A 10,370-nucleotide genomic window follows, 5' to 3' on the forward strand; every position below is an offset into this window, starting at 1 on the left:
GCTTGGTGCTGCCATTCCTACGCTTTCAGTCACCAACTGTTGATATCCTGAGGCCTTCATGGTATCAGACCTTACATTTGACATTCAGTTTAACAAATAATGTCTACAGTACTATACATTCTACTTTTCTAGCCATCCTGACCAACAATTTCAGCTTCAGCAATGAAAAGGACATGGATATTCACAATCCAACTGAAGAGCTAGCACTGATTCTAAAGAAGAGCTAACCAATTCTGATTCCTTAGCAACACTGAATCTGAGTCAGTCAGTAGGAGATCTTCCATGGATAATACAAAAGCAACAACACCCAAGAAAACACAGTCAAATTCTACTTATTATTGGAACAACTGACCTGATTCTTTTCTTTTTTCTCCTAGGGAATGGTCATTCCTGGGAGCTTTAACTGATTTAGCACCTCTTGGTTGTGTAAACTTTTGCTTGTTTTGAACTGAAATTGATCTTCCTCCTTGCTCATTATCCCCTTTGTGTAGAAGGCCTTTCTTTCCCTGAGAGCCAACAACTTCTGTTGTCGTTTTCTTAGAGTCCTCTTTCAAGTTCAATTTAGATGTTCTTTTTTGTCCTTCACGTTTAAGGTCATCTAGTTTTGTCATCCCTTCAGGTGTTTGGTCCACTCCTCCTTTCTTTATTTTGCTCTTCTCCCTAGGGAGATCCTCAGCAAGTAGTTTTGCATCTCCTTTAGGTTTAGCTTTTTTTTTCTTTTTTTTCTTTTCAGCTTCTTCTTTACTGTCATCTTCTGAAAGGCCAGAGTCAGATTCTGACAGGGCATAAAATTTCCTGAGGTTCTCTGTAGAAGTATAGTTAACAGGGCGACCTCTTTTATCCACTGTATATTTCAGCTTAAACTTCTTGTCATGAAACATGGCTCGGAATCGTTTGTCAATCTTGATTTTACGTTCTTTTTCTGGCATCTCCCAAAATCTGGGATCCCTCGCAACGCAGCTAAACCGCCCATCCTTCAGTATTTCCTCTTGGGATGACATTTTTGATGCTGTCGAAGACTTGGACATCTACAACATGAAAAAAAACCCATACTTCTGATTAAAAAAACCTTCTTTATAGGTTTATAGAAAAAACTGAAAAAAAAATAAAGCAGCTAGATTTTTAACCTATAACTAAAACACTCTTACCAAAACCACAGACACCATTTAAATGAGGAACAAATAATCCTTCAACTACTACAGTCTTAGCCACAAATCTTAGCTTCCTCTGATAATGGATATGCAGCTAAAAAACAATGACTGCAGATACAGCTGTAATGTCCTATCAATCCCAAACAGAATCTCAAACAGGTCTGCTGTCAGACCTCAGAATTGTACTTCCCACAGGAGTAATATACTGAGAGAGTTGGGGCTGTTCAGCCTGGAGAAGAGAAGGCTCCAGGGAGACCTGACAGCAACCTTCCAGTTCCTGAAGGGGCTACAGGAAAGCTGGGGAAGGACTTTATATAAGGGCATGTAGCAATAGGACGAGGGGGAATGGTTTCAAACTGAAAGAGGGCTCATTTAGATTAGCCATTAGGAAGAGATTCTTTAGTGTGAGGGTCACAAGATACTGGCACGGGTTTCCCAAGGAAGCTGTGGATACCCCATCCATGGAAGTGCTCAAGGCCAGCTGAGATGGGGCTCTGAGCAACCCGGTCTAGCGGGATGTGTCCCTGCCCATGCAGGGGGGTTGGACCTAGATGAACTTTAAGGTCTCTTCCAACCCAAAACGTTCCGTGATTCTCAAGCACCACTTCGGAACGAAGCCAGCAAGAGCCCGAGCAATCTGGCGAGCTCAGACAAGCGCTACCGGCCGCTCCGGCGCGGGGAGAGGCCCGGCAGCAGCAGCGCGGCCCGGCAGCAGCAGCGCGGCCCGGCAGCAGCGCGGCAGCCTCGGGCCCTTCCCCCCCGCTCTCTCCCCGGCCCCAGCGGCAGCCCAGGCCCCACAGAAGCACCGCACCCCGGCGAGGAGCCCCACCGCGCTGCCCGGCCGGCCCAGCCCCCCCACCATGAAGGCGCCTCCTCGTCCTCCTCCGCCGCCGCGCTCCCTCGCGCCCGGGCCCGCAGCCACACTCCGCCACGCGCCGGCACCGGCACTTCCGGCGGCACGACGGCGGCCGCAGCAGGACAAACCGCTCCCGGCCAGCGGAAGGCTGGCGGCGGGGGAGCGGTGCGCATGCGCAGAGGGGAAGGAGCCGCACGGGGAGGCGGGGGCGGGGTGGGGAGGATGCGCCGGTTTGTTCCCGCGCATGCGCCGGAGGCCATGGCCGCGGCGGCCGTTGGGGCGCGAGCCCTGGGGGGGCCCGGGCGCCCCGTCCTGCGGGCGGGAGCGGGAGGGGGCTGGGGGGGCTGCTGGGGCTGCCGGGGCTGGGGCGGCTGCCGCGGGCTCTGGGCGCCGTCAGGATCCGCCGCCGCGTCTCCTCCCGCTGGCGCTTCGCCCGGTCCCGGCGCCCGGAGCCCCTTCGACCGGCGGCTGAAGCGGAAGCAGAAGAACTGGGCGGCGCTGCAGGCCGGGCCCGCCGAGTGCGACTACCTGCGGGAGGAGGTGCGGGCGGCGGCCCCGGGCGGCCCCCCGGGCAGGGGGGGGAGGCTGGGGCAGGAGCCCCGGGCGGGGAGGCGGGGTGGGGCGGCCGGGGCCGGGCCGTGCCCAGCGGCGCTGAGCGCGGGCTTCTCCCCGCAGGTGGGCAGCAGGATCGCGGACCGGGTGTTTGACATCGCCAGGTAAGAGTCAGCGCGGCGGCGGGGCTCCGCGCCGCGGCCCCTGCGCCCTGGCCCTCAGCCTTGGGAGCGCCTTTCGCTCTGCCCCCTTCCCTTGGCCGTAACCACAGAAGGGTGCTCGACGTTCGGCGAGGCGTTTGGCAATGAGCAGACAAAGCTTCCTGTTGTCTGAAACGTTAAATAGCTGAGGTCCTGATTATGTTTTCTGTCGCTAAACTTATCCTTCAGAACGTTTCCTCTTGCTTTGGATGTTGGCTCTGGAAGAGGTTACATAGCTCAACATTTAACCAAGGTACTACCTCTTCATATTTAAATGTATGTAAAATGCTTAGATATTCATGTCTGTGTTTTCAAATAGGGCTCCATTGTAACTTAAAATAATCCTCTGACCCTTGATGAGGTGACTTCTTTTTACCCTCCCCTTCACAGCTGTAGCTACAGTCCAATAGTGTGTTATGCATGTTGTTCTTCTGTATTTATTGCCACTGAAGACTAGACAGGTAGTGCCGTGGGAGCTATCTGCTCCATGACAGTTAATATTTAGTCTTCAGAAGGAGTGTCCATGTTTTGCGATCGATCTTTGAATGCACGTGGAGAGAAGTATCATTAGGGAGACTTCTAAATGGTGAACAATTTGCCCTCCGTGAACCAAGCCATAAATGAAGGTACTTCATTGGCTGTTAATCCATGGCTTATGTCTGACTGAGTTTAGGCCTCAAAATGCAGAATGTGTTTTCTGTTTCTGGTTCTACCTTAGCTGTTCTCCCTGGGAGCAATTACTAAGTATTATGTTGGGGGAAAAAATATTTTCAGCTGTACATAGAGTTTTATCAAGTGTTAAGGAGATTGCTCCCAACTTAATACAAATATTTGTAAGCATTGAAAACAAATTACTGATGTCAATGTTCTAAACAGCTTTAATATTTGACAGACGTTTAAAATTTTATTTCAGGAAACTGTCGAAAAACTTATTCAAGTTGATATTGCAGAAAATGCTTTAGTAAGTAGCTTTTTGAAAGCTAATGTGTCTCATTTCAAAAATACAGGAGAAGAAAATGGGTTTCTGATACTGTTTTTCTTCTACCCCAACATTAGAAAAATGCTGTAGAATCTGAAATCCCCACTGTCAGTGTTATAGCTGATGAGGAATCCCTTCCTTTCAAAGAAGATACATTTGATCTTGTTGTTAGCAGCTTAAGGTATCCATTAATTACTTAAAATTTCTTTTTTGGGTGAAGATGTTAAATAGTGTGATTTGAGAGTAACTTTAAGGAGGAAAAAATAGTCCATTAAACAGGAGTAAGTCAAGTTGTATGAAACGTACTTGCTTATTTAGTATGAGTGTGCATGAGGAAAAAACTACTGTTCTGTCTTTCTGCATTTTGACTAACTGGTTTCCAAGATTTGCTTCATAGCTTAAAAAAAAGAGCAAACAAAAAAGCAAACTACTTGTATAAATTTTAGTTTTTGTTCAGTGTCGCTTTTAAGGAGGCATTTCAAAACTTCTGTAGCTTGAGAAACTTATTTTGTTGCTTTGGGTTCTCAAACATCCTTAAACAATGTAACAATTATTTGCATTCCATAGGGTTTTTTTATATGTAATTATAAACTGTACACTTCTGTTATTTTAGTTTACATTGGGTGAATGACCTTCCAAGAGCTTTTAGAGAGGTAAGAAACTGGTTTTTAATACTAAAAATCCACACTTACTGTTACTTGCATTCAGAGTGCACTGTGTTTCCAGGTCGTTTTTAAATAAAAGGCACAGAAATAGCTCATTTTGCACACAAGTATTTTTTCTTTTTGTAGTAGTAGTTTTTGCAGTTTGAGGAGCATCAGTTGGTAATTGTACTAATTTACTGTCTCAAATCCATTTGGCAAAAAAGAAAAACCTGTGAAACAACATGTTTTTATAATATTTTCTAGTCTCAACAGCTGAGATCATGGTAACTAATATAAATTGAGGCAATGCTGTTGGTTTTACTGTGTGTTGGCTCTTACTACCTGCAGTACAAGGGTTTTTTAAATCTAACTTCACCAGAACTGGCTTATGGAGCTTGTATTTAAAAATCAATAGCTGAGATGTAAAAATAATACAACTTTTAATCATATAAAGGCATTTTGATTTTTAAATGAAAAAAGTGTCAGGTGTCCTCCTCACTTGTGGAGGACAGAAAACAGAAACTGTTCCTGAAAAAAAATCTGATTTTGGAGTATTTCAGCTGCTTTCTGCAGGTGAAAACTTCTTCCAAATCACTTAACTTTGGAGCAGGAGCAAGAAATATTTTAACCACTTGCTGTTTTTTCATTTATTTCAACTTGGTCAGTCATTACAGTGCTATTGTATCACCTGTTGGTATGAATAGGAGTACCCTGCTGTTATGGAAACAAAAAAATAGAAATCACAATCCCTTCAGTACATACCAAAAAAAAAAAAGTAAGAAATATAGTTCTCTGTGGAATTTAATTTTTCTGTTGAGTGTCACATTTTTACCACCACAGTAAAGATAACTGACACATAATGTCTCACAAAGGGGAGAGTACTGGCATTCTTGGCCGACTATTGTCATGAATGCTTATTTCCTACTTGGGGACCTCTGGCTTTAACTAATGGAAACTGCATTCAACTGCTTAAATTTCTTACCTGTCAATTGAAGGTTTATTTCTTAGCATAGAAAAGGTAGCTTTATGAGTACTTAATTAAAAACCACTTTAAAATAATCTTTGTTTCAAATCAGCAAGGTAAGCTTCTTGAAGCTTTTGCTGTCTTGTTAGCCTGTAATCATATAAAACGGCTCTTCTGGACATGTAAACCAGGAATTATTGTCAATTCTTAACAAAAAAAGAAACCATTACTTTATTGGCCTCCTCAGTAGGAAAGGGGCTAGGAATTACTAGGCAAGAAAGCAGCTTGTCAACCTTGGCATTTGAGTCATGGTATTGCTATAAATAGGGGTAGACATCACAAGAATTGCATTATTCTGTTGTGTGTTCAGAAGTACAAAGATTACTACTGGAATCTGAGGCCTCCGATTCTCTTAAATCATGCCATTTAAAGGTGTTTTTGCTGCCCTCATCTGAGAAAGTACAAGTAAGCAGAAGCCATCTTAATCTACCCTATTTTCAGAATGAAATTCTTTCAGGGTGTTGTTTTAGGAGTAACCTGCTGAACATAGCTTTACCCTAAATTTCCACAGTGCATGTTGTGTTTCCTGACTGTAAGTGTAATTTCTGGGGATTCACTGTTTCTTAAGAACAAATAGTCTCTTTTTAGACAGGTTATTGATCTTGCAATGTTACCAAAAGCTTTGGCACAGCTTGCCTTGCAGAATATAGTCTATATCAATATGTTACAACTATTACAATGGTTGCTTTCAAGTTAATTTTTAATAAGTTTGAGTAACTTCATAGTTATATAGGCCTAATAACCAAAAGCATTTTTATTTTTTTTCTGTATTGTAGATTCACCAAGTTCTTAAGCCAGATGGAGTGTTCATCGGTGCAATGTTTGGGGGAGACACTCTGTATGAGCTTCGCTGCTCTTTGCAGCTGGCAGAATTGGAGAGAGAGGGGGGATTTTCTCCTCACGTATCACCGTTCACTGCTGTCTCTGATTTAGGACATCTGCTGTCAAGAGCTGGTTTTAACACCCTCACTGTGGTAATTATAAATTAGAGAACAATCAGAACAGTCCAGCATATCAGAGCTGCTGGTATATAAAAAAAATACTATTTATTAACATATTAGTAGTGCAGTGCTTCCTTCTGCATGGTGTGCAGCTTGCTGAATGCATGTCTGAAATAGCTTGGGCTGCCTCTGTTCTCAGCTTCGTTGTGATTAATGAAACCAATTGAAGTGTATTTTTGGCTAGAGGCCCAGTAGAATTTGGATGGCCATCTTGTAGAAATGTCAGAGAATGTTAGACCTGCTTGAAAAAACTTGAGACACTGTTGCTGTTTCTTCTAAAACTGTAAATGGTAGCATTTTAGTTAAAATTTGATTGCATTTGGGCTACTACACATTTTTAGAAACATTAAGACAGTATATTCTTCTGAGAAATGTGGACTTTGAACTGAAGGGGCAAATCAATATGTTAGCAGCTCTGAAAACTGGCTTAGTGCTACTGTTTTAGCTTCATGTGCTCTAAAACTAAGCTTCTGAATTCTTTTAGGATACTGATGAAATTCAAGTCAACTACCCAGGGTTGTTTGAGGTTATGGAAGACCTGCAAGGCAAGTATATGCTTTGTGGAAACATAAATGTTTTCTGTATCAGTGAAAGAGACACAGAGGAGTTTTCACTGTGTTTCTTGACTCCAAATCATAGAATGGTTTAGGTTGGGAGGGACCATTAATGGTCATTTAGGCAGTTCTCCTGCGGTGAGCAGGGACATCTCCAACTAGATCAGGTTGCTTACAGCCCCAAACAGCCCGACTTGAATGTTTCCAGGGATGGGGAACCTCTCTGGAAAACCTGATACAGTGTTTCACCGCTCTCATCATAAACAATTTATTCTTTTTTAAAAATAGGAATAAATAATAAAGCTTCTTATAACGGTGGATGCATTTCTTTTTTTTTTCTCATCTCTAAGGAAATCTGGTGATTATGCTTATCAGCAGATTGTGTTGGGAAGCAGAAGTAAAAAATTTGCTACTTAATGATCAGCTATGAATTTTCTGCTTCTCTTTTACTCCCATTCTTTGAGAGTTCAGTTTAGTGTAAGCTACTGAAAAGTCCTGAAAGGGAGACAGAAACATGTATCTCACATACTGACTATTCCTGAGAGCTTTCCTAGTTATCAGGGCATTAGGAAACTGCTTTGGAATAAGAATAAAGATGCCCTCAAATTCGAGTCTGCTGAAGAAAACAAAACCAATAGAGGTGTTTAACAATTGAGTTAGTATTCTGGATGCATTTTACATCAATTGTAAGTCATTCATGTGCAGATAGTTATTAGTTACAGAGCAGTTCAGGGCATCTTCTTACTCTTGTTCAGCTGCTGTTGTTTAGAGTAATTCCTTACTGAAAATAAAACTTCTGTTCTCTGCAGAAACATTCAGATGCGGTGTTTACAGAGTTTAGCATTGTGCTTGTTTTATTCTTATTAAAATCTCTTGGAGTAGTAATTTTTATGCTTATCTGTTAAATACATCTAAGTGGTGTGTCTGAATAAACACTTTGTAGTCGTGCTTAAAATAAATAAAACCTGAATGTCTGAAGACTCAGGCTAAAGAAGTAATAATTTGAAATCAGTCCTAGCAATACAAACTGTGAATTGCAAAGCACTGCCATTGGCTTGGGTTCTTCTACGTAAGAAACTTGCCTACTTACTTGCAGTGTGTTGTTCCCTCTTACAGTGAGATTCAGAGGATTCTGTACTTAGTATGGTTTAGTAGAAATCTGTCATTAGTGCATGATACTTAACTCATGGCATATGCTATATCTTCTTTTTCTTAAAGCTAAAACGTATTTTTAGGTATGGGGGAGAGTAACTGCTCTTGGAATAGAAAACCTCTCCTACACAGGGAGACGATGTTGGCAGCTGCTGCAATATACCGAGGCAAGTATTTGAAAGGTAGTGAGTTAATCTGAAATGACTTGAAGGACGTATTTTCTGTCTTTTTCTCTGACCTCTGTGTTAAAAAAAAAACAAGGAAAACCTTTTTGGAGCAGAACAAAATATCATTATTGCACAGGTATTTTTAACATTAATTATAATGACAGAATTTGAACCATGTTGATGCACCAGTAATGAGATATTTTTGTTGTCCTGAATCTTTCACCAAGAGTCATTATGATGAATATGTCACAGTTCTAGTGTTTAGAGAACCAAGTATTGCTTAGAACTGACATTTTGTGTACCTTTTCTCCTCTCCCTTCCTGCCCTACCAGAAATGTATGGAAATAGCGATGGCTCAGTACCTGCCACATTTCAGATCTACTATATGATTGGCTGGAAATTCCATGAATCACAGGTAGTGTGAAACCTTCTCTTTGAAGGTACTTTTAAAATCACTGATTATTTAAAAGGTTTCTACAAGATTTTTTAACTTAAAATCAGCATGCTCTGTATTTTTTTTTCTTAGGCAAAACCAGCCCAAAGAGGTTCTGCAACAGTTTCACTTGGAGATCTGGCAAAATTAGGTGGACTTCTTTCAAGAGACAAAAAATAGTTCTTAATCAGAAGTAACAGTTGTCTTGAAGCTTCTACAAAACTTCTCATTGGAGATAGTCTTCTCTTGTGCTTATTTTGTGACGACATTCTGAAATTATAATAATCTGCTCAGGGTGGGGTTTTTTGTTTTTCACTGTGCTACAACATGAGCTGTGTAAACTGGTGTTCATTTTTTGCTTCTAGAGAAATACTTGCACAGTATTCTAAGTTAATACATCTTCTCCCAACTTTTTATTAAATTACTAAATTCTCAAATATAATGCCTCCTCCAGTGTTTCAGTATCACAGGCTGCTGCAGGTATGATTTGCAGCTCTAGAGGGTATATCACCATGCATTATTTTTTAATTATTCCTAAAGGAGGGTAGATCATAATAAAGAATAGTATTTGATGGCAAGTGTATTTTAAGACATCCTGAAAGAGAAAATACCAAAAGTACACAGATCTAAATTATTATGGTGTTTGTGGGTTGGAAATTATGGGTAAAAAGTTAGTGTCAATTATTGCTTGTTATTTGAATGCTTAACTTGTGTATAAGGAAGTGACTGAGTTCTGTATTATAAAAATATCTCAGCTTGCTACCCTTTACCTACAGCCCTCAAACTCAGTTACTTTTCCTGCCATCCCCAAAGCTAGAAATGTTTCTGAATATGAATAGTAGAGCTCAGCCCTACAGGGAATTGAATACTTCATCATAGCTCTAACACAATTTACGTATCATGATTTGACTTAATTTATTGAAAGGAGTAGCAAGCAGAAGAGTCACCTAGCACTCAGATGTGTACTTTTCAAATTAGTTAATTAGCTTAGAATTGGCATTCTCTGGAGTTGGTCCTCTTTTTAAGTTGGTGGTTTTTTTTCTTGTTCATTTAGCTTATAGCATTTAAATAATTTAAGGTCATATGCTTTACATAAATATTAGTTAAGAATGACATTTACACATTACTTTCTGCTTTTCTACTATCAGAGGCTGAAAAACATTAAATACACTTTTTTCTCATGAGGTGTGACATGGAGCTGTGACTTTTCCTGTGTAGAACTGCATTAGCAGGAATTGATGAGTTACAAATCTGACCCATTAACCTGAGGGGTTTAGAAAAATATCTACCCAGAGATTTCATTTTATTGTAGTCCTGATAGAGAATGGTAGAAAGGAAATGCATGAAGAATATACAATCAGCTATACTGTTCATTCAGGGTTTTTTTTGTATAGGTGTTGTATCAATACTGACTGGTAAAATGAAAACTTCTTGAGGCTTGTTTTAAGATTATCCAGCAGGTGGAGTGTGACAGAAGGATGGTGTGACATAGACCAAATAGGCAAGGTAGGCAGAATTCTGTCAAGGGTTATTGAACTGTGATTCAAAGACTAATACAGATACTAAAGTTATCTCCTGCTGTGCACTCAGTGATCAGTTTTCAAAGTAACACAAATGCTGTTTAAGAAAACCTATTCATGCAGCATTAACCTGGCTA

At 41.2% G+C, this 10,370-nt stretch overlaps 2 protein-coding genes across 3 annotated transcripts in view; one reads left to right on the forward strand and one right to left on the reverse strand.

Annotated features, from left to right (window-relative positions):
• The window catches only part of ESF1 (ESF1 nucleolar pre-rRNA processing protein homolog), a 31,142-nt gene extending 29,047 nt beyond the window's left edge, over positions 1-2,095 (reverse strand). For both annotated transcript variants that reach the window (XM_051613550.1, XM_051613549.1), the window contains exons 1-2: positions 2,011-2,095; positions 353-1,028 (exon numbers count right to left, since the gene is read on the reverse strand). In XM_051613550.1, the coding sequence (XP_051469510.1) occupies positions 353-1,028; positions 2,011-2,013 (679 nt within the window). In that variant the 5' untranslated portion in view covers positions 2,014-2,095. The remainder of the gene's footprint in view (positions 1-352; positions 1,029-2,010) is intronic.
• NDUFAF5 (NADH:ubiquinone oxidoreductase complex assembly factor 5) lies at positions 2,012-9,155 on the forward strand. Its single transcript, XM_051615014.1, has 12 exons — positions 2,012-2,172; positions 2,355-2,547; positions 2,683-2,723; positions 2,949-3,012; positions 3,673-3,720; positions 3,816-3,919; positions 4,352-4,391; positions 6,183-6,380; positions 6,892-6,952; positions 8,197-8,280; positions 8,613-8,695; positions 8,807-9,155. Exons 1-12 carry the CDS (start codon positions 2,012-2,014, stop codon positions 8,891-8,893), a joined length of 1,164 nt encoding a protein of 387 aa, XP_051470974.1. The 3' UTR covers positions 8,894-9,155.
• The last annotated feature ends 1,215 nt before the right edge of the window (positions 9,156-10,370 follow it).

The sequence above is a fragment of the Apus apus genome, chromosome 3 (assembly GCF_020740795.1).
Source record: "Apus apus isolate bApuApu2 chromosome 3, bApuApu2.pri.cur, whole genome shotgun sequence".
Taxonomy (NCBI): Eukaryota; Metazoa; Chordata; class Aves; order Apodiformes; family Apodidae; genus Apus; species Apus apus.

Bases quoted from the DNA above. Each gene is read 5' to 3' on its own strand.
- NDUFAF5 (XM_051615014.1), top strand. From the start codon at position 2,012: ATGAAGGCGCCTCCTCGTCCTCCTCCGCCGCCGCGCTCCCTCGCGCCC. The intron at 2,173-2,354 runs GTGCGCATGCGC...CTGGGGGGGCTG, and splicing joins AGGCTGGCGGCGGGGGAGCG to CTGGGGCTGCCGGGGCTGGG. The intron at 6,953-8,196 runs GCAAGTATATGC...ACGTATTTTTAG, and splicing joins GGTTATGGAAGACCTGCAAG to GTATGGGGGAGAGTAACTGC.